The sequence below is a fragment of the Clinocottus analis genome, unplaced genomic scaffold, assembly GCF_023055335.1.
Source record: "Clinocottus analis isolate CAN_PGR_092001 unplaced genomic scaffold, fCliAna1.0.p SCAF_12, whole genome shotgun sequence".
In the NCBI taxonomy this organism is placed as follows: domain Eukaryota; kingdom Metazoa; phylum Chordata; class Actinopteri; order Perciformes; family Cottidae; genus Clinocottus; species Clinocottus analis.
Window position 1 is genome coordinate 13,817,979 of NW_027175843.1, and position 24,772 is coordinate 13,842,750.

At 40.0% G+C, this 24,772-nt stretch overlaps 1 protein-coding gene across 1 annotated transcript in view; it reads left to right on the forward strand.

Annotated features, from left to right (window-relative positions):
• The window catches only part of LOC137782586 (receptor tyrosine-protein kinase erbB-4-like), a 272,741-nt gene that overhangs the window by 135,796 nt on the left and 112,173 nt on the right, over positions 1–24,772 (forward strand). Inside the window, exon 3 of the mRNA XM_068571981.1 lies at positions 23,482–23,668. Within this exon, the coding sequence (XP_068428082.1) occupies positions 23,482–23,668 (187 nt within the window). The remainder of the gene's footprint in view (positions 1–23,481; positions 23,669–24,772) is intronic.

Consider the following 24,772-nt stretch of genomic DNA (forward strand, 5'->3'; position numbering starts at 1 on the left):
TGAGATACGGGGACAGCTGTGCCGGAAAATGAATGATTCTCTGAAAATGAAAATGAGCAACGGATGATAGTCAGAGGTTGATGATGTGTCATGTTTGTGTCTTTTTGTAGGTTATTTACATTTTGTATGTGTATACTGCATGTGTGTAATGTGTTATTGTAACTGATAGGAAATGTGTCATTACAACGCTTTGCCATACTGACATTGATTTTAAGCCTGTGTGTGTGTGTGTGTGTGGGTGGGTGGGTGGGTGTGCATGTGCGCGTGTGTGTAATCATAGGCAGGGTTAACAGTTGTCTCCTTGTCTGTCTGACAGATACAATTTCTTGCTCCTCTCCCACTTTTGGTCAGCCCATATCATTTTCTTCCCCTGTCTTTCAGAAAGATGATCTTGACTGATGGGACAATGGTTATTATGAGAATAACGTAACTGCCTGTCATCCCTCTAACGTGGCAGCTGTGCTGACCTGTAAATATGCTTACTGTAAAAATTGTTCCTGGATCACAGAGTACAGACAACTGCTGCTGCACTACGATGTGTTGAAACTTGCAAGCACATTTTTGTTCCCTTTCGGTAAATAAATGTGCTTCTGTGCTTTTGTATGGAACTTGTTTCTTATGTCTAATCAAGAGCCTATAGTCTTTCAATTTGACAGAATGACTCATTGATTTCACATTTAGATTTCATTCTGCTTTCCATCAAAACCATGTGCTTGCAATTGCTCTTCTTCTGCATACACTGTATGCTTGTACTCCGATGCATTGTTGCTTTCACAGATCATCCGTGCTCTAGCTGAAGCATTGTCCTCACACTCAGCCGCTCATGAAAACATCTGTGCTCCGATTCTTCTTCTGCTCCTCGCTACCACGCTCTTCAATAAAGTTAGGAAAAAGCAACTTTTGTTTGTGATATAGTGTCGCTCCATTATCTATATGTAATCTCTCTGTAAAAAGTAATCTCTGCAATTGTCAGTGCCATCAAGAACATTCAAAAGAAATCTGCAACTGACACTTTGGATAGACTGACAGCAAAATTCCAAAACGTAGTCAGGAAAGTCATAGCCATACCTTAAATATGCCTTATTTCATTAATTAATTCATTTAAACCTTATTTTGTTTTGGACAAAAGAGCAAACATGTTGAATTGTGAACCTGATGTTTCAAAGTAAAAACTAATTGTTTGAATTAACTTCAATTGACATTTTTCAAATTACATATTGTCAGTACATGCAGTTGACGTCAATGTTTTTGGTTTGCACGCATTGTGGGCGAAGTGATCAAGGAATTGCATTGCCTTGGAGTCCCTTTGTAAATCTTGTTATGCTTATTTGTCTGATCCTTCATAGGGTTTTACTACTAATTATTTATGATATATATATATATATATATATATATATATATATATATATATATATATATATATATATATATATATAATATGTCTATATTCAAGGGATGCTTTTACTCTTCTTTGATGTGCATTATGTCTTTCTGGACAGAATAGTATATGTTTCTGTCTTTTGTTTGTTTGTTGGATGCAACTGCATGAGGAGATTTTTTTTTTTAAATCCCACTTATTTTTAATAGATAGTGCAGAGGATGCATGAGATGTTCTCGTTTCTTCCAAAAGGCATAAATACACACACACACACACACACACACACACACACACACACACACACACACACACACACACACCAGTGGTGATAGTACTTATCGTAACGGAGCAGTGCCAGACTGAATAGAGAGGCAGTGGAGAGGAGAAGTAGAATCGAGGTGTCACAATAGCCCACCCTGCCTCTCTGATGCCTTTCAAACTTCATATCTCTCTCCCTCTGCAGCTTCCCCAAAAAGGTGAATGATATAGACCCACTTCTCTGAAGGATCGAAATCAATTTCCTCCCACTGCGACTTAGATGAGCGAGTCCTTTTCAAGAATGGCTGGTGCTAAGGCTTAGATGGCCAGCGTACAATAGTTCCACTAGAACCAGACTCTTCCTCCTCATTTACAAAACCCAATTGATAACGGCACTTATGGAAAACAGCCACCACCACGTCTAATCCTCTGCCCACATTTAATTTAGACCCCCACTCTGTGAGTGAGTCTTTGCATAGAAATAAGGGACCAGGAGTCTTTGGCTTGTCTTGGCTGAGTAGTGAGACTCTGTACCTGGTTGCTGTTTTATTATTATTTAACTTTTCTTTCTTTTTTTAAATCTATTGTTCAAACTTTGTAAACTATAGTCTTCACACTAGTAAGAAGAAAGTATTTGGTTTAATGCACCTCAACAGTACAGGCTGCTATATACGGTCAACATGTATTTCTTGCCAGAATGTATCTAAATACTGTAAATCTCATGACCATTTTTTTAACTATTACCATGTGTAATTTGCGAGCAGCCATTGGTCAGGAGAATTGCTCTGCAGGTCTTCCTCCAAAAAAATACAAAGTCTGACTGAGAAGTTAAGTTTTAAGTCACACAATAAGTGAAGATAAATAGTTACTGGTACCAGGAGTAACATATTATTAAATATACTGTATTTATATACCTCTTACAGATTTATTTTTTTTAATCTAAACTTATGACATGCTCCTATGCGCCCTGACTGCAGCAGGAAGTATCAGAACGAGCAGATTTCCTTGCTGCGATGGGAACAAAACCCCCCAAAAACCAACAACACATGATAATACAGCTCAATGATCAGCATCCAGACAAATGAGAATTTTAGATCTATGGCACCAAACACCACAAAGAAATATGATTTGTCTCGATATTACATTAATTTCTGGTGATATTTGTCCCGTCGATGTTGGGTGGCCTGTGTTATGAGAACATGCCTGATTTCATTGCAAACAATATATTTTCTTACAATAAGAATTAGATCCAAACTCCATCACCTGAAACGATTGGCAATATTGCATTCAGTAAAAAAAAGACATATCTGGGAATGGCAACTATGACATTTTTATGTTGTGGTTATAGCGGACATATATGGTTAGGGTTAAGCCACGACTGCACTGATAGTTAAAGTTAGGAAAATCTTACCGTTCCAGTTATTGAAAACTATGATGGGAGTTATACTCTCCCATCTAATTTACATTTGCATTCAAATCCAGGCTGAAATGTGCTTTGCATCTTAACCACGCAGGTTGTAGCTTCAGTCCTGACTATCGACAAGAGCAAAACACATTCTTCATGTAACTTGATTATCTTGTTTCTTTTTCTTATTTAGCCATTTAGTTTGTCTTTCTTTCTTTGTAGATTACCACATTTCTTTATACGTCACTGTGATTTCCTTTTGCGCTTTCCATCCTCCCTTCCTTTCTACCTCCAACCCCCTCTAACTAGTCCGTGTTTGAATAAAAACTCATTAGGATTACATAGCCATTTAGCTAAGCGACACAGGGTGTAATTGTACCATCCATCAATTGCTGTGTAATAACACACTCGGAGGGAGCTAAATGTTGATTAGCCCTCAGTCAATTTCACCAGAGGGTTTTGGGAATAAATAGCCAGAGGAGATCGGGCTGGGTGATGGGTGGCAGGTCGTTTTTGAGGGTGTTGCGGTCAGAGGCGCTGACCTATGCAAGCACAATTAACTTGGAATATTTATTTTTTTTAAAGTATCTGAGCCAAGCAAAGTATCACTTTCTGTCCTTGGCTGTTGGCCCTTGTGTCTTGTTCCGTCTCACAGTCACCCAGCCACAGTCATTACACTGAACATGTTTATCATGCACAAAGATTTTGACAGTATGGCAGGCTTGTTTAACTCCAGCCAGTGATATCGGATATAGATTACATTACATGTCATTTAGCTGATGCTTTTATCCAAAGTGACTTACAATAAGTGCATTCAACCGTGAGTACGAACTCAGAACAACAAGAATCAAGAGAGTACAATTTCTTCAATAAAGTCAAACTACAAAGTGCTATCAGTAAGAGCCATCGAAGTGCTGCCAAAGTGCTACTGCTACTGTCTTTATTCAAGGTGTAGTCGAAAAAGATGAGTTTCTAGTTTGCGGCGGAATACGTAAACACTTTCTGCTGTCTTGGTGTGAATGGGGAGCTCATTCCTGTGTGGAGCCAGGACAGCAAACAGTCGTGACTTTGTTGAGTGTTTAGTTCGCAGTGACGGAGCGACAAGCTGATTGGCTAAAGCTGAGCGGAGCGAACGAGCTGAGGTGTACGGTTTTACCATGTCCTTGATGTAGATTGGACCCAATCTGTTCGTAGCACGTTACGCAAGTAACCTATGTTTTGAAGCGGATGCGGGTGGCCACCGTTGGCCAGTGAAGATTGCAGAGGAGCGGAGTAGTGTGAGTGAATTTCGGGAGGTTAAAGATCAGTTGAGCTGCTGCGTTCTGGATGAGCTATAGAGGTCGAATGGCATTGGCAGGTTGACCTCTCAGGAGGGAGTTACAGTAGTCAAGATGGGAGATGATCAGAGCCTGGACCTGAACCTGTGCCACCTTCTGTGTCAGCACGGAACGTATTTTCCTGATGTTGTACAGCATGTACCTACACAAGCATGTTGTTGCGGTGATGTTGGCAGTCAGGAAGAGTTGACTGTCGAGTGACACACCGAGGTTCCTGGCAGTCGGGGTCGGGGCAAGCACTGCATTGTTGAAGGTGATCGTGAGATCATGGGTGGAATAGTCTTTTCCTTGAAGGAAAAGCAGTTCAGTCTTGTCAGGGTTGATTTTCAGGTGGTATGTGGACATCCACTGAGAGATGTCAGTTAGACACGCAGAGATTCACTCTAGTATCTGTGTTTCTGGTTGGGGAAACCAGAGCATCAATTGGGTGTCATCAGCATAGCTCTGGTAGGAGAAGCCATGCAAGCGAATGACAGAGCCGAGAGAGTTTGTGTACAGAGAGAAGAGAAGAGGACCCAGGACGGAGCCCTGATGGACCTCAGTAGTGAGAGGACAAGATTCAGACACAGATCCTGTCCAGGTTACCCGGTAAGTGCGATGGTCGAGGTAGGATGAGAAGAGGGAGAGTGCAGTTCCTGAGATACCGAGTTCCTGGAGGGAGGAGATGAGGATCTGGTGGTTCACGGTGTCAAAGGCAGCAGAGAGGCCTAGAAGGATGAGGACAGAGGAGAGAGAGGCTACTCCAGCAGTGTGGAGCTGCTCAGAGACAGCAAGGAGGGCAGTCTCTGTTGAGTGGCCTGCCTTGAATCCAGACTGGCGAGTCTCCAGAAGGTTGTTCTGGTGGAGGAAGGAGGAGACTTGGTTAAAGATAGCTCGCTCTAGAGTTTTGGAAAGCAAGGGAAGGAGAGAAACAGGTTCTATCTCTGTAAGGTAAGAATATATATATATATATATATATATATATATATATATATATATATATATATATATATATATATATATTCTGTCCACATCCACTTTAGGAGAAGATATCTATTAAGCTTTTAAACTGACAGAAAACCCCAGGAACATGTTTTGCCTTTTTGGAAAGAGTGATGATAGAAAACCATAATGAGTTAGGATGGGAGAGGGGCAGGACTTTGATCCCTCTACATTTCAAAAATATATTTCCCTCTTTTCAAGTGTGCTTAAAATTACTCTCATTGGGGCATCTCTGCATTTCAGTAAATTTGATTTATTATAGCTTCTATTTAACATTAAGTTGTATAAGACTCCAAGAATTAATATGTATTACTCTACATTCGTTGACACCAAGTGTCAGGAATGTTGTAACAACGGTCTTTGATTCCTCACATCAGATTATAAGCTTTTTAAATGTACTTGATGGCAATGGTCATCTTATAAAGAGAGAAAGAAAGTTGTTGAATCAGCTTACCCTCTGGCTCATTGCTGTTTATGAGAGCCATGGTCATAGATCATACGCCATAGATTTCTACTGTCAACGGTGGTCCTTAGTGTGATGGCTGCATTATAGTATCGACTTAATATTGACATGCAATGCACACGTAATCCCCTCGGTTTTCCCCCAACCTATTATTTGCATACATTAATGCTGATATAGTGTCAGAATCCAATAATGACTTGTTGTTACAGACATAAAGCCAGTCTGAGGGTGTCAGGCTATGCATAGAGTCAGAGACTCGTGGACAAGGGTGGATGACAATATTTACGTTGTGCAGACCACCGTGAATTCGGAAATATGAATTGGCCTTAAAGCCTAGGTATATTTTTTTTCCAGTTTCACTTTTGAGCTGAATTTTCTTACAGTTCTCATGTGCATTCTCAGTATTGCCTTTTCTGTTTAATTTGTCTAAGTCAGTCACTCTTAAGTAATTATGCATGCTTCACAGTTTCATAGATCTCCTCAACAAGTCCTCTCTGTCTTTATATGTTCTATACATCACAAGTGAGTAATCCTTGCTTAGCTTGTTTTAGCAACAGTTGTTTTAGTCTCCCTCCCTTGCTGCACATTTGTATCAATGACTGTATGGTTACATGTAACCTCGGCCTGGCCTCATCTTCTTCTGTTGAGTTTTATGGCGGTTGGCATCCATTGCATTACCGGCATCTGCTGGACTGTCCCCTGCCCTGTCTATTCCGGCATTTCCACGGCATGTGTGAAAAGGCATGGGATGGACATTTTCCTGAATATAATGCATGTGCAAATTGTGCAAATCCCTAGCTGTGCATTAAAGTGTATACCAGTAATTGACCTCGTACTATGTGTGAATCAGACGCATGATCCATGCAACATGCAACTCTATTGTTCTTACTGTCTGTCTTCCAAGAGTATAGCCATGTCATCTAAGGAACAACCACAAAGGAAACTAAAAAGCCTCCTATTGAAGCACGAGACACAAATGTGAAAGAGAAGGGGGGGGGGGGGGAAGGTTTATTTTTGTTCTATTGAATCTGATTCTGATTCTTCCTCTGAATAGATAAGATAATAACTTAATTGCTCAGTAAATTGATCATACTGCTTTATGCAGATAATATCCCTTTGCGTGACAGTGACATAGTGTGAATAAAGGGCCAGCAAAAAAAATGAGTAGAGCAAGAGTTTATGGATAAAGAGAAACGGAAAGAAACAGAACAAGGGATGGAGGATTAGAAAGAGTTTCTTTTAGTATAATTGCAGCTTTTACTTTGAAATGAATGCTAAGTGGATCTCCATTCGTGTGAGCTATCATGTCTTTATCGTAAATGTACCACATCTACTGTAATTATGTAGGCTTCTTTCTACATCTGTGCACAACTATCTTGGAGGCGAAATTTGCTTTAACAACTTTAACATCTCTTTCATTGACCTTATGTTTATGGGAAAGTTAAAAAAAAAAAAGGCAAAACTGACGTTTTAATGAACAGAGACAGACAGAGAGGAGAATGGTTATGATGATTTGTCAGGCCACTGATATATTCGTCTGTCATCTGATATGGACATTGTGCACTTTGTTTAAACAAATCATGTATTTCTGTATTCTCCAAACTAATTTGTTAAAATTATTTGTCTAATCATAACGTAGCATTTGTAACAAAATGCATCAGGCTTCTCAAACTTTGTATGTCAAAGACTTGAACGGACTGAAAAATTTGAAAGAAAGATTGTAAGGAGCTGATGCAACTGTGCCTTTGTCTGCTCTAATGTAAGCCACAGTAGGCACGTTACGTTAATTTACCTTCTACCTCAAGTGTTTGCAAACAAAAGAGTGATGAGTGATGCGCTGCAAAGAAGCCTGTGCTTTACTTGTCCCAGATGCTACTACTTTATCAAAGTTTAGGTATGTTAGTGGTCAGACTGGTGGACAGGTCTTTCCACAACAATATCTAGGCATGATACAATCCTTCAAGACACTGAATACTAACTCGAAGTTAGACCTTCCTTGAGGGCGAGAACCAAAACTTCTCAAGCTAGCATAGATTAATGTGAAGATCTCACATTGCATGGGCACACTTTAAACCACAAAGGATGACTGCCACAACTTCTGGTTGAGAACTTATATGCAATAAAGTGCTGGTTGCTCATACAAGAGATGTCCATTAAAACAATTAAAATATTCATAAATTCTTACTTTGGTAACAGCTCCCACCTCGCTCCCCCATGTCCTGTCTACTCAAAAATAAACTCCCCAACACCCTCATCTTTTGGCTGTTTAGTATGTTACAGCAGATTCTGTCTCCTTAGGGTCGGAGAAAACAGAGAGCACAGAACTTTTTTTTCTAACTTTGCCTAACTTGACTATTTTAAACATATCTTTCTTCTGAATGTGAAGACAATAAGGGAAAGATGTACAGATGTAGTTGCAACGGTTTAAAAATCCATTGAAAGATACTTTATTTTACAAGGTCACTTTCTGAATGTGCAAACATAACTGTCCTTTTCGAAGCCGACATTGCGACATGTCAAAGCAGCAAGAGCACACGTGTAATTGATAACATTAACGAGGGCTTAATGATATTAATATTGGTTTCACCTATGCTGTCTGCTGTGAATTGACCTATAAACGTCTGTAAATGATGTGATAATCAGATTTGATGACCTGAATTGCACTCACATGACCCCACAGTGGAGATGGAGAAGCTCAAACCTATCAGTTCAGGTGGTTTGATTTCATAACTCCTTGTTATGACTGAAAATGTCTTTTTTGTGATTATTCTTTTTAAGAGGCAAGGTCACAACCTCAAAGACACACAAGAACACATTCATACATAACTAACCTGTCCATCTCTCAAAAAAAAAATAACAGTACATGATTATAATAGTTTGATGTTGTTCTTATTGGGGAGAAAGACAGAGAAATTATGGGGTCAGATCAGTCTCAATAATGGCAAATGCACATATAACGATTCACAAATGTGCACAGAACAATTCAGAAATATATTTAATTTAGAAATGCACACATACGGATTCAAAAATACATTCCAATAATTTATATAAATATATATATATACAAAATCACAAATGTATTTCTGCATTTGTGTAATTATCTTTCTATTTGTTTATGGATTCGTATGTCGTTATTTGTGGATCATACTGCATTTGTTTGCAAATGACTTTTACGAGTTGGCTTTTTGAGACTCCCCTGGCTTGCTTAGATCTGTAAATGCGTTTTTTTTTTTTTAACATGGAGCCAATCAGATGTCACCCTCATTTTCAACCAATCGCATGAACACAGCTCCCCCTCCCTTACCCACGTGGCTTCATTTGCGCTAGAGAAGGTGCGTGGCTTATCATAAGCAGCCATCATTCAGACGCGGTTGTGGGACTACTGATAATATAATAAACCCAGACACAATGGAGTTTGGATGTTCTGACGTTTCCACAACAAGTATAAAGCAGAATAAAGCTCTGTCTCACTCGCTCTTCATGTCCAGTGCAACTTCAAAAAGGAGGACAAATACACGTCTTACTCGATGCTGCGCCAGACAGGGCATTGCAAATTCGGATGTCTGGTCACCCTAGTGCAGGGGTGGGCAATTATTTTTTTTCCAAGGGGCCGCATGAGGTACAGAAAATATTGTGGAGGGCCGGACCAATAGTCTGAACTCATTAATGTACTCTCCATGATGGAGTTTGACAGGATTTCCCAGCATGCAGTTCTGTGGTATAATTTTATAAATGTTAAACCATGACTTAAGTTCCTATCCCTGGCAGGTAAGTAGCTCCACTCAGTGTGTTCTGGGCTATTGCTGTGAAAAGTAAATGTTACTGCCTGGTAAAATGTATGGCGATGCACTGCCGTTTAGACGGTATGTACGCCAGACCCGCCCATAGCGCCAGGTCTAATAGTAATAACAATTCCACAAAAATGTATTATAAAAAATATAATACTTGATGGGCCAGATTAAAATGCCCAACGGGCCGTACTTAGCCCACCCCTGCCCAAGTGTCTTGCTCAAGGACACAGAGACAGCCACTGTGGAAATAACCACTAGTTCTGCTTTATACTTGTTGTGGAAGTCCCACAAACATCAGAACATCAAACTCCATTGTGTCTGGGTTCATAACATTATCAGTAGTCCCACAACAGCTTCTGAATGACTGCCGCTCATGATAAGCCACGCCCCCTTTCTGGCACAAGTGAAGCCACGTGGGGAGGGGAGGGGGAGCTGTGCTCATGCAATTGAAAATAAGGGAGACATCTGATTGGTTGCTCCATGTTAAAAAAAATGCATTTACAAGCGCTTCAGGGGAGCCATTTGCAAACAAATGCAGTGTGATCCACAAATAAATACATCCAAATCCACAAATGCATAGAAAAATACACACACAAATGCATACTAATGCAGAAATATATTTGTTTTTTTTTTTTTTTTACATATATGAATCATTTTCACATTTTTATAAATCTTTCTGCGCATTTGTGAATCTTTCTGCACACATTTGCAATTATTGAGACTGTACTGACCCCATAAGAAAATATGTGTGCAAGAACTGCCGAGAAATCTTTTAAGACACCCTACATATAGGAGTTTTATTTGCGAAACTGCAACATGTAATTTTTCTTTTATAACCAAATGTGATCTGCATGCAACACTCAGAGTGTTCTACTCCACCATAACACTTCAGTATCTTAATTATACATGATTGTTATCTGGGTTTGTTTAATTCTAAGAAATAATGATGGGTATGACTGCCAAATAAAACTCTGTGTGTGTGTGTGTGTGTGTGTGTGTGTGTGTGTGTGTGTGTGTGTGTGTGTGTGTGTGTAAAAGAGGGAAAGTGAGAGTGAGTGAGTGAGTGAGAAGGGGCCGCCAAGTGGGTCAGAAAACGGATTCCTTGGCTCCCTGTGGGAAGAGTGAGACCTTTATCTCCAATTTCAGAGATTTCCTCTGTGGTCAGAATAAGAGGCGACATCACCTATTTCTCTTCCAGTCCTATACTTGTTTTATTGGGCCATCACTAAACTCAGACTAGACAAGAACTAAGCAGGGCATTCATAAGCATTTTTTGGTAGGAACAATGTCTAGCCAGTAGCACCATTTGCATACTCCCTCGGCCTGAAGCAATATTGATTTAAACTGTTTTGGTCTGTTGTTTAGACCATTATATTCTGAATGGCAATTTATTTTTTCCATGAATTTTGTACCGACCATTACCGAATATTGACCTTTTGTCTTGATCTCATATGGATGTATAATCGGTTTATTTATTTTGTTCCCATACATGATCACACTGTGTGATAAGTACCCTGCTGAAAATAAGTGATTGATAATAAGTAAGTTATCTGAAATAATTATTTCACTTTATATATACTGACTTGTATGCTACATGTAGTCCGTAAAGATTGGCATTATTCCAGCACCAATAATTCTGTAAATACCTTAAGTCTTGTGTTTGCAATTGCTGCACAAAAATCTGCTTTCGCAATTAAAAATGTTTTGTTGTTTTGCCTCCCTTCATCTGCACAATATGTTGAAAAATACAACATAGATGCATATATGTATGTGAAACAAACTGAGGGGAAGATGTGCTTTGAAAGTTGAGTTCAATTATTTGAAATACAGCCATACATTTTCAGTACATCACATTTGGCTGGTAAAAAAGTACCCTCACCATGTCCAGTAAAACCAAAACCAAAGGTAAGTTAGCAGTGGTCACAATTGAACTTTACCAAAAATATTTGTTTTGATTAAGAGTGGAAATTTCAGAGTCAATTATTGCACAACTTTTAAAGAATTGTGATTGTAGAACATCACACAAATGTTCTTATGCGTTCCCAGACTTAAAGTCTTGTACAAGCCAAACACAAACTTTTTACACTTGCTAATAATCCCGATGCAATTTGTGGCTGGAGTGCAAAACATGGGAGATGCATAAATTTCTGGACTAAAATCTTACCTTAACACGGACACTGCTTCTGCTTCTCCTGTCCGCCTAAATTTATTGAGTCACGAGGCCCATCAACCTTTATTAGCTAATAATGCTGTTAGGACCATTAAACGTGGCCGAAGCTCCCCCACAGCAACACTTAACAGTCTCACTGGGGCACTAGTGGAGGACTGAAGAAACAGGACTGCCGTGTGACAACCCCCCCTGCACCAAAGTGTCTGGATAGACTTCAAATTAGCAAGGACCAGTTTAGAACTCCCAGAGGGTGATTGGTACGTCAATTAAATCCAGAAAAAAGGGCAAAGATGACTCCTGGTAAAACATCATCATTTGCAAGAATTATAAGTCAGGGTTTTTTTTTGGTTTTTTTTTGACATGTAAGAATTATACTGACTCAAATGTGTATTATTGACAATGGGGCCAATCTCTTCAATTCATTACATGTTTGTATTTATCATAAGCAATGATTAAATTGAGACCGATTTGCCTTCAATCCCAGTTACTTCCCCACAGTAAAGTTTATCGTTTGTTAATCATTAACTGGTATCAGATTGGTCTTCGATATTGGCTCTTACCCAATGTCCACATATTTATATCGGGTCTGAAGAAGTCCAATCAATGCAATCACATTCCATTTTATTTTTAAGATTTTACAGGTTGCTTAAAGTTCAGGTGTGGTTGAAGTTAAGGAGCAACTATTTGTGTGCTGTAAACCTCTAAGAATTCATTTTTTGGCCAACTGAACTGTAGCTGCGATTGACATCTTGACCTAGTACTGTCACTCATTCGGGGATAGCTTCCTGCTGGAATTCCCTCAAGGTTTTCTCCATACATGCCTTAAACTCAGTTTGACAATGGATGTTTTCTATGTTTCTGTGTTAAAATGCCCTGTCCAAAAGAAAGTAAATATGCCCTATGAGACTGTATATGACTTAAGCCTTCTGCAGGCTCTTTAGATTGTTGTACTGGAATATGCAGCAAAGGGCACAATGGAGTCTGGTTACTTCCAAGGCCGTGGGTGTTGTTTTTGTTGTCTTGCGCTAGGTCCAAATTCTTAGATACTAGTTAGGGGATGGCCGCCGTAGATCAAAGAAAAATATAATCAACTGTTAGAGAGAGAGGGAGGAAGAGGGAAGGAGGGAGAAGAAGGGAGAGAGAGAGAGAGACTTGTATTTTATGTCTCTCCCTGCTCAGGGCTGAAAACAGACTGTTGTTGAACTAAAATTTGAGAAAAGCAGTGTACAGCGTGTGCTTTCCAAATGTTTTGTAAGTAAAAATGGAAGACATGGCCTGTTGTGATGAGTCACATGGGCAGTTCCATGAGATTTATTTGTATGGTGTGCAGTGAACATAAGAAGGCCAATCTGAGCCCTTTACAAGCTAAGTCTGTAGCCTTTTTAATTATTGGCCTCACACAGGAACATACATTATATTCTTTATGGCGTTGATCAGGTATTAGTTTTACTGTTTCTATCACAAATACAAACTGGGGGTGGGTTATATTGTTGTTGGTATCTCGTAACCTGTTGAAAACTGTGGAACCAATTTTGGCTCGAGACCTCATTTTCCCATGTGTTTGAGTCGTCGTAGAAACCCCGACTTTGTGTTTATTGTATGCATTTGTTCAGCAAAGTCTTGGGAAAAAAATGTATATCTGCAAAAATAAAATCACTTTTATAAGATATTTTGATCGTAACTATGAACATCCAGCGTGATATGAGCCGCAATCCCCAAAAATGCCTCCTCGAGCGGTCAATAACACACATTTTTGGAAAGATTGGGACCTAAAGAATCGGAATCTGCAACAACAAACAAAGCCTTGGCTTGTTACGAAGAAGTTTCATGGAGTTTTATGCCAAAAGATTGTCTGAATGGGGCATGCTGGGACTTAAAATTGGAGCGGGAGGATTTTTGTGCACAGTTTCCAAAAGGTTAAGGGGATCCATTTTCAATATTATATCCAATACTCTGGTAACCTAGTTCTTATGCGTGTTGCATAATCATGATGAGTTACCTTCCACTATATAGCACTTTGTTGGACATATGTTTTAAATGTATGTCAGATTTGTGTGTTACAACAAAAAAGAAAATATTTTAACTAACAAGCAGTCATATAGTCATATATAGTTTAACAGCAATACTATTGATAATGTAATGGCCAGTGTTTTCATTAAAATATAGAAATGTGGGCCAAAGCTGATTTCCCTTAATGCAAAAATAAGAATTACGGCTTCTATAGTAGTGTAGTGATTGTTTTGTATAAAATATTATATATACAAATTAAATTACTTCATGGACATGACAAACACTGTCACATAATACCTGGAATCTGGACCATATCAACTACACAGTTTTATCACAGAATCATCACTTCCCTTACTATAGCTTAATTTTTCTCTACTGCTGCTAAAGTATGTTACAATACCAAGGGGATTTGGTTCCCAGGCCTGATTAAAGAGCTAACTGTGGGCTACATGGATCTAGGACTACTCCCCACCCTCTTCCACACAAGTCAGCTCATAGTAGGGGAGCGTGGGGAAGTGATTACTCTCGGATTAAGACTTGCCTCGTCGCCGATGTGTGCGGCGTAATTGAATAATGGCTGCCTCACCCGAACAGTCCTAATGCAGACGGGCCTCCCAGCCTTGTCAGATCGGCACAATATTAACCATGACACAGGCGTAACCAGGCCGGTAATTAATGCACTGAATCAATTACAAATTATTCCATATTGAGAATTCCCCACAGGGGTCCGCTTATTACCAGTGCTCTGATGGAGTCGCACGTTCTCCTCATGGGAAGGGGTGTCACTCTCATGTTCTCCTTTTCTATCTGTCTTTATCTCTTTTCTTAAGTTAGGATACGGAAGACAAATGGAGGATGAAATTGATGCTGCCTGCTACTTGGCATTACATTGCAAATGAAATTGTCAGCTACACAACATTGGATTCTTGGTATTGTCCAACTGGGGAGAAGTGTGAAGCTAATTGAAGCTAATGAATCTACCTTTAGAAGGTAGCTAATGAGTGTCATTAATTGACATTGCTGCTACAACCACGCTAAAAAGACCCTTTAATGAATGGGTAACCTTCAGTTGTATTAAAAAGGGTTGTAGTATAGATCTTGGCCTTTACTGACCATTTCTTTATTTATTTTCACCCAACATGTGTGTATATATATATTTCTTTCTTGAAATGATACATTTGTATGTTTCCACTGATCCCAAAGGAATGTGTTATCATTGACTAATGCATTGTTTCTGTCCAGTGGGCCTAAATAGTTGTGGATCACTGCAGGGGACAAATTACGGGAATTAATCAAGAATATCTTAACTAAACTAGTATTGATGAGGGAGGTAATGTGAAGAACACGGCCCTCTCTGTTCACTCTGATATTAATGGCTCTCATATTGTATGTTGAACATCACGCTATTCATTATTATGCCAAAGGTGAAAGTCAAGTCTTAATAATGTGGTTACTAGCTCAATTCAGGTGCTGTCACAGATGAGAGCTGCCATTATGTGATCCAGTGAGAGAAAGTATGTGTATGAGTCTGGATGTGTGGCTATGTGTAATATATATTTCACAAGGATCACAAAGTCTTCCTGGAATTTCCAGAGAGGAATCTGATTAAGAGCAATAAAGCCAGTGCCAGACTAACATGCCGCTCAATGGAGCAACCCTCATGGATCAGCATCAATGACTGATGGTCTTAAGCAAAATTATTCTCTGAAATGAGTCAATTCTGTGACAACTTTCAGTAGATATGAGTCACAATTAAATTATTTTAATACAACTAAGATATATCCAGTATAGACAGAGTGGCTTGTGATGCAATTACAATTTACAGTCCAGTGATTAAATAAATTTGAGGGACACAAAAACAGGGACACTTTCCCCAAGCCAAACTGTTGCTGAACTCATTTAATACACAGTGTCCTCACTTGAATTTCATTCAAAATATTTGAGATTAATTAACTTAAATTGTCGACACCTGAAGCATTTGTGTCTGTCAAAAAATGCTTTGATTTCATTTCATTGTCCAGATAGAAACTTGAGTTGTAAAACAGTTCAGCAGCTTGATAAAAACAACTACACAACCAATTCAACAGAGAGGTCAACAAGTTTAATGTAGTGTATCCACCTCATGTTGGCGGGTAGGGAGACTTCTGCTTTGCCCAGTTTGTGCGTTGGCATCTTATGTTGAACACCCTACCCCCATCAGACACACTGAACAACCATTCGTGTCCTAAGATGGTGTTGTGGCTTGTAATGCCTGATCCGAGAAACGCCTGACAGGATGGGTTAGTGAGACTCCCAAGCCTGCATACAGGTAGCGAGAGACTGTGGTCCTTTCACTCTACAAGAAGTGTGGCAGCGTCTTTTTCATTGGGGTGAGTGTGGAGGCCATGTGTATGGTCGCGTTGTGGTCGACGTCCTGTTCGTTCAAACAGTTCTATATCGGGGACGTATTGTGCTTGTTGTAAAAACAGGACAGATTAAAGTAAGGATGTGTCTACTGTGTTGCATCTGACCTCCTTCTCTGGGCATGACACAACACGTTTCATGCTCCTTGATGACACCGAGAATTTGATTTACAGGCCTGTTGGCAACCTCGGTAATAAAGGTAGTCTCTCTCACACACACACACACACACACACACACACACACACACACACACCGCCCTTGTCGCTAAAAGTGTCAGATTAAATGATGAAAACACGTCATGATACAATTGGTTGAAATTGGTTGGGATGAGCTATTTAGTTTTACAGGAAGGAAAAAAAAGACTAGACATTTTTTATTTATTTTTTTGCGTATATTAACTGGGTGAACAATATAACTGTTATGATTAAAAGGTTACGATGGCATGTTTGATTCCACCTTGACATGAACAAACTGAGGGTACACAACAAAGATGGTGAGGAAGGGGTTCAGGGTTGAAAAGAAAGACAAATTAAGTGAAAATAATAGACCGAACAAGGAAGAGAGAGAGAGAGAGAGCCAAGATACATGTGTTTTCTTAATTACTGTGTTGGTAAATCAATAGTAGTTGTGCCATGCTTCATTGTCTGGCCTGCAACGGAGGGAGTGGAGTGAGGCTGTCTTAGAGACATCAGGCAGGAAATCATCTTCATACAACCTCTGATCACCAAACACCCACCCACTGCCCGCCCACCACCACCCATTCTCAATATCTGTATAATCACACTTCTTACCGGGCATTACCTTACCTTGTGTGACTGTAGATATATTTTGCATGAGACTCATACGAAGTACAAACACTTGGATGTTCAGGAATGGATCGGATTGGGAGGCGTCTTATCCATCAGACTTCTGTCACTATGGCAAGAATTCAGCAAGCTCCAGGGGTTCGGTTGTAGTAACATACAATAACACATGGCAATGTGATCAAATTATGAGTAAACTTACTCCTCAGAAATTGCTGTCAGATAAAGCATACTCCTATAAGAGAAGCTTTAACTAGGGTCACTGGATTTCCCGCCATCTCCTTTAAATAAGGTCTTGGACAAGTGTTCTTTCTCCATCTAAACTAAAATGAGGGACCCCATTCCCAGTTGGATACGTGATATTTATAAATTGGTTGTTTTTGTTTTTTTGTCACGTCTGTCCATGATTCTTTCCCTATACAGCAATCGTGATCTTTCTGTCAATGATGTATGCACCTTACAGGGCTTTCTTGTCATTCGTGCTTGACAAGTAGACTGTCAAAACCAATGACACTCAACCACCAACTGAACACTTGCCTGGGCATACATGACATACATACTCTGAACAGGGACTTCTCAAAGTCACCCATTCTTGCCAATCTTACTGATAAGTCACAGCCACTCTAAATCTCAAACAAAAGACACACAAACTCACTTTCATTTAAGTAACATACTTGAGATGATTCATGACCCATTCTTCTGTTTTATGCATGGTACACCTCTGTACTTGTTAGTTGTTGCTGTATGCACATTGCAATCAACAATTCCCTTTCTTGCTTTACAAGAAAGGGAATTTTCCTCATTGAAATCCTGAGTGAAATCCTCGAGCACAAGTGTTCATAGAAAGCAGCTGGCACTGACCCCCGGCAAGGGAAACACATGGAATGCCAACAGAGCGGTTTCAAATCTTTCATATTGCCTTTTCTTTTTTTCATTTGTTACCACGGTCAACAAACTGTCTAATCTCACATGAGGATTCCTTTGTATCGCCACACAAACAAACACGCGTGCACGCACAGATTTGTTTCGTGAGAGCATAAGAGGTGTGATTGAAGATGAAGAGAAACTGGCCCTTCTGTTTCTTACAATATGAGTCATCATAATAATCTTGTCCAAACAATAAAAGACATGTGAGTAATTCACACACACACAGCACCGTGTCACACACACACACACACACACATACTCCCGCACACACACGCAACAAAGGCAGCATCAACTGCAGGTGTTTGAAGTGGCTTGTATTGGGTTTGAGCCACTCCAGAGGGATTGAGGTGTTACCAGGCTGGGAGCTGGCTGTTTGCAGGGCTGTAGGTGGACGACTTACAGCAAAGCATGACAACACTGTTGTGAGTTTGAGCTTGAAGAAAAGACTCACAAATTCCACCAGGGATGCCTCTGTTACTGTAAAACATTGCACTCATACACTCATTCATAACTGAATTTGTGAGTGATACGCATGATTCATTCACAACGGAGGGTTAACACTCATCTGTGGAGATTAATGTCAGATATTAATGTCAAAGTCGTAATGAAGCCTTCACGTTTCAAAATAGGAAAATCACCAGCAATACGTCCAGTAGGTTGTCGCTTACATCGAGGATGAGCTCCTGGGAAAACTCCTAAGGATTTTCTTACTTACACTTGTAGACACTCCATCCGGATTCTGTGTCTGTTTACAGATGTGGATGTGAGCTCAGGCAGAGGGTTTAGAGAAGCGTTATGGAAATAGAGGATGAGGACTTAGTGATGCAAGGCAAACCTTAAGCCCTCCCAGTGCACTCCTGTGAATCAGACTTCAATGACCGCAGCCCTGTGGAGCACATCGCTATGCCTCAATATGTATGGAAATGAGAGGGAATCATGCTAACGTGTGTTCAGTACCCTCAAACATGCTAATTATGCCATTACACTTTCAGCCCTGCATCACCTCTCTCAACATTTCACCCCTCCACAGACCCTTTCCTGTCTCTTTTCCTGACCTGAAACACATGGTTTTAATTAGGCATTGAAATGTACGTTGGCCCGGTCCGATCCACTTGACTGAGCTCCTCCTGCAGTGTGTGTTCCACGCTCTCGGTCTCCCTTCCCTTTTTTTTTTATTTATCCTTTCTGCCTTCCTTCCTTCATTAACTCTACCTCAAGAAACCTCACTGCCTCTCTCCTCTCCTTTTAGAAGTTTGGGATTGAACAACTTGATTTCAAAACCACACACGTCTCAGTGACTCAAGTGAGGGGTTTGTTCCGCTGCCACACTTCCGTTCACAAATGCTCTGGCTTGGAGAGGGAGGAGGGAGGAGTTAATCTAGTGAATCTCTCTCACTCTCTCTATTTCTTTCTCTGTCTCCGTCTCTCTGTCTTGCTGTCTCTCTCGCTCTCTCTATTTTTCTCTCTGTCTCTGTCTCTCTGTCTCTTGTTGTGTTCACTTCTTGGCAGACATGTAGGGTGTGTGTTTGTGAGCTGCGAGGTTGGGTGAGTTGAAGGGGGGGGGGGTGCTACACAGTTAGGTTGACATGTAGTGAAGGAGTCTAATATCCCATTCTACAATATTTGTTTAAAAAAGACACAACATATTCACCGAAGGGACTGTGGAAGATGAACAATTTGTTCCTTCCTGTTCAAACCTGAAGGCAAAGTGGTTATTTCGTCATAACAAATGACCATGTTGACATAAAATACTGAAATAAAAAAGAAAACAAGGACAACATGTGCATTAGATCTTGGTTTTCAGCAAGTTGAGGCAGGTTTCCAGTCACATGTGTCCCATACACCTGTGTCAAGATAGTTGAAGAGCTATTTTTACTGGGAGAAATCTAGGACAAAAATGTGTCATGTTATCTTTAGCAGGTCATGTATTGCTCTAATTGCTATCTTGCTAAATAGAAGAGTTCATTCAACGACTTTAAAATTATTTTTCTTAGTGATGGATGACGAGAAGGAGGAGGAGGACTCCAACCACCGGCCACACATAATTAAAAAACATGCAGTTAACGCATGCTCAAATAGTTAACGCATGCTCAAATAGTTAACGCATGCTCAAATAGTTAACGCCGTTAATGGATTGCCATATACCTTTTGCGTTAATCTGCCCAGCCCTAATTTGAATGGATACCCAGGTCTAAAATGTTTTATTTTGAAAAAATCAATCTGTCTGTGCGTCTTGACATGTGTCAAGACGCTCCTCTCGGTCATGTGGCGACCTTGGGTGACTTGAAAGGCGCCTCCAAATAAAAAAATGTATTCATGTGACACGTTACCCCAAAAATGATGCCCACAAGCTAGCAATTTATATGCTATTACGTCAGCACATGTACCAAATTCACCATTGACACAGCATCCCAAAATGTGGACTATTATGTATTATTCCTATATATTTTTTAACTGTATTTTCCTTAAGGGTCTTTTCTCCAGGTGCCTGGTTCCCTGAAGTGGACATACAATGCACTTGGTCTGCACCCGTGGTGTTGCCGGCCTTGTTTTGTTGATCTGTGTTTAATGAAAGTCTACCACGCAGAGCAGATTTGGCCATTAGCTCAGCAAGGGCCTGTAATCACTACAAATCGTTTCCCTTTTTTCCATGCAGTTCATTATTGAACAAACAATCTGTGGGGAGAAAAGCGTGTGTACCTGCTTTCTCCCTCGTTTTATTTCCCTCTGCAAGGCTGCGTTTTGGAGAGTATTGATTTGGTGGCTTGAAAATAACAAACCGGCAACCTTGCGAGAGGGGTAATAAACAGGCTCAGGAAAAAAAAAAGGAAAAAAAAAGTGAGAAAAGCACATATGAAGTGTGCGCCCTGAAATAATAATCAGCTACTGGAGATGCTCACACTCAGTCAACCAGAGTTTATACCTCTTACTGCTGTGTGCCACCCCCCACCTTTTGGTAGCAAGAAAAAGTACCACAAGTAATCACCGGGAGGAAGGATACCGGCGGTACCAGGGCAATGTCACTGGACTACGTTTACTCGGAGCTATGTGGTTGAGGAGCAGGGTTGAAAAGACCTTTAAACCCGATCAGGGTGAATGTCAGTCATCTAACAGACTTCATCTCTTGGCTAGTGTTATAATGTAAAAGTGTTAAATATGGCCTTGTTGTCTAACGCTGTGTTCACACTGTCGGTACAACAGAGAACAACATAGACACACATTAAGGGAGCTCAATATATTGTAAACTAATGCATGTACACATAAACATTGACACGTGTGTGCTCCCTAGAGCAGACCGTCATCCTTGATCTTCTTTTCCAAATAGTTTCTAAACTAATAAAAGCATGCACACAATAACGCAATGTATATAAAGTCCCCGTCTCTCTTTCACGTCGATACAAACAGACTCTCCAGACTCCGGCCCGTCCGTTCCTATTAATAGTAATCAGCAGGGTGATGATGACGGAGCTGTGAATGTGGCTTACTTACTGGTGGCTGATGGCCATGCTCTCTGACAGCTGTCAGCCGCCATGACTACGCTGCTCGGGCCCTCCTTAGGACTTATTTCAGCTCAGCACATCAGCTGCAGCGGCACTTCACACACATACTTGTTGATTATCAGCATCAGCGGGGCCAGCACGGAAAGACTTCTTTGACCGCCTGTCTGCTAATGACAGCCACCATGATGGTGGATGGGAGAAAGAGGACACAGCCTGTCACTTTGATTCATGCAACAGCAGCTCCGACTGGGTGGCTCGGCGCCAAAGTCTCGACAGTCGTTATATCCTCTCCTAAATGACATTTAAAGTGTAAAGCAACGGCTGTCCTTGTGGCTCAGTCGCCCCAGGCCGAGCCCTGGACAAGAGCGTTTTGCATTAAGGTCACAAACCCCAGAGCAAGTTCTCCTCACTCAGATGCTCAAACTCAACTCGCTGGCAAGGTCGAAACTGTGAAAAGTGACCTTGAAGATGGATGTTGTTGATGATCTGATGCATGTCTGACTGTACTTTTTTTTTTTATGCGTGTCTGTTTGTTTTTTATTGTTTCTTCATTCATGTTTTAAATCTTAAGGTGACACAATTAATTGCCTTTGATGTAAAATAAGACATCCAGAAGCACTGAAGTCTAGGAGTGGAAACATTGGGATTTTCTTTGTGAATAACGAAACAAATGTTTTTTATTTAACAGCCTTGAAATGTTGTTCCTGCATTTGTTTATTTTTTCAAATGACATGAGCAATATGCTTGAATACAGCTTGTACAAGCATATAAAATACTACTAATAACAAAGTATAACTGTAATTAACCAAAGCATGTGAACTGCACAATGCAGCAAAGTTATTTTTAACATTGGCCTTGGGAAACTTTTCCAGGTCTGATGATCTTTCGTTTTTGGCGAATACAATTTGTGACATGGCTCTGCTGATCTTTTATTCAAGGTCGAAAATTGTGAAAGACAGAGTGGAACTATGGATTGTATCGAGTTATTTGAATGTATTGTTGTTACAAGAGGATGCACAGTCATGTGGTTCATACAGAAACCTGTACAGAATGTACTGTACAGGGAAATATATCTGAAAAGTGATGGATGGATACAGACATTCTTCTCACAGATTTTATTTATATATATATATATATATATATATATATATATATATATATATATATATATATATATATATATATATATATTCTGTGAGAAGAATGTGAGACATTACATAGCATTGATTGATTGTCAATGGCAACTTCTAACATAATGTTTCATCCATAATATATTAAGTAAAAACGAACAATTGCAGTCAGACTGCATAGAAGGTACAATAGTTGATTTCTGCAAGGGCAGACAGACATAGAATTACTTAGAGTTTATATTAAGAACATTTATATTGTCGAGTCTAAGCTACTGTGAGCTATTTCATTGAGTTTCCTTTCAGCGCAATGCTCTGACTGAATTTGATCTTTGTTGCGGTATAATATTCGCGTAACAATGTTGATAAAAGTAGTGACAAAAGGTATGACAAAAACAACAGTTAAAAAAGAATATATTGACAGGTATGTACAAGCCCGAAACAACCTGTTATCAGCTAACACAGCTAGAATCAGAGAGTTTCAGTAGAGTGGTCCCTTTGAAATATGTTTTTACAAGCGTACAACAAGATCCATCTGGATGTACAGAGTCTTGGTAGGTAGATTTAAAAGCTTGATCAATACACACTTGTACAGCGGTGTGTTGTTGGCTGACAACAATGTTGGAGAAACCCTGAGTTCTCAGACTCAGGGTTTGTTGTTCATTTCTCAGGGAAAGAAAATGACATGCGTTCCTCAAGGTATGCATGCAGGCACTACAGTGTACCTCTTGGCCTTGTACTAGCTTACACTGTAAGCTAGTACACTGTAAGCTGTAAGCTAGTAGAAACTGTAATCTTGATCCACCAAGAGAAATATATGTATTCCTTCCATGTCTTTCACAGACTTTAACTACATTTTAAACCGTTTATTTATACAACAATGTAATAAAACACACACTGACGCCTCCCGTCGTAACTTTGTCCACAGTCTATCCGAGAGGTGACGGGCTACGTGTTGGTGGCACTGAACCAGTTTGACTACCTCCCTTTGGAGAACTTGAGAATCATCCGAGGAACCAAGCTCTACGAGGACCGTTACTCCCTCGCCATCTTCCTCAACTACAGACGTGATGGAAACTTTGGACTGCGCCAACTCGGCTTAAAAAACCTCACAGGTGGGTGAATCTTTTTCTGGTTACTCATATGTTTTCCGTGCCGTGTCTCAGCGTGGGTATTTGTGAGTATAACGAGGGCTTTTTGATCAGAGACGTGGCCCGTTAGTCAATGATGATGCAACTTCACCATGAGTTCAATCTTAGAAAAAAGGTTGGTTTTTTTTTATCTGAGATCAAATATTTAACATGCTATGTTTCCTGCAGTGTGTGTGTGTGTGTGTGTGTGTGTGTGTGTGTGTGTGTGTGTGTGTGAGAGTGTGTGTGTGTGTGTGTGTGTGTGTTCATGTTTACCCTTTTAATTCAAAGGTTAACAGGTTAGGGCAGCCGGTGAGATGTTTTCCCTCCTAAGTCTGACATTTTAATCAAATGAACATCGTTCAGGAACTTAAACTGTTAAGCACTGATGACTGTCAGGTGCTTATTAGGGTTCTAATTTGTTTTTAGGTTTTGCTTTTACACTGAGACACACTGCCCAGATTTTTTGGAGTTGGAAACAGTCCAAGCAAATGGAGCCATTTCACACAACAATGTCAACTCGATGAAATGGAAATAGCTGGTTGATGGCCGAATAGAAACAGACTAATATTTTGAAAGCTATTTTTTCCACTTTCTTTTGAATGCTTCACCAGCTCATGCTGCCTAAAACTTGATTATTAACTTCACTCACTTCATTACCTTGTTTCAAATAGCTGTCTTTGAGTTAATGACTCCAAAAAGGTTTAACAGCTGAATTCATCCACGATCAGATCCCCACTTAGATGCCAGTGGTGATCAATAGTTGCCAAGCACAAGGCTGCTTAAATTTCTACTGTTTCACATTGATCTACCAATAAGCTCGAAAGTATATCCTGTTATTATTGAGAAAAAATTATACAGAGGGGGTGCTTTCAGAAAACCTTTATCAAAGCACAGTGAAATACTGGTTGAACGGTACATTGCACAATTGAATAAATACATTGGCCAATGTGCTGGTAGTTGTTTACTGGCTTCTATCACCTTCACACGAGGTGGAAATACGTGGACCGCCTTCCTCTTACTGGTGCTATTCACAATTAATCCTTTCACACTAAGGGATACAACACTGACACTGGATGTTGTGAAGAG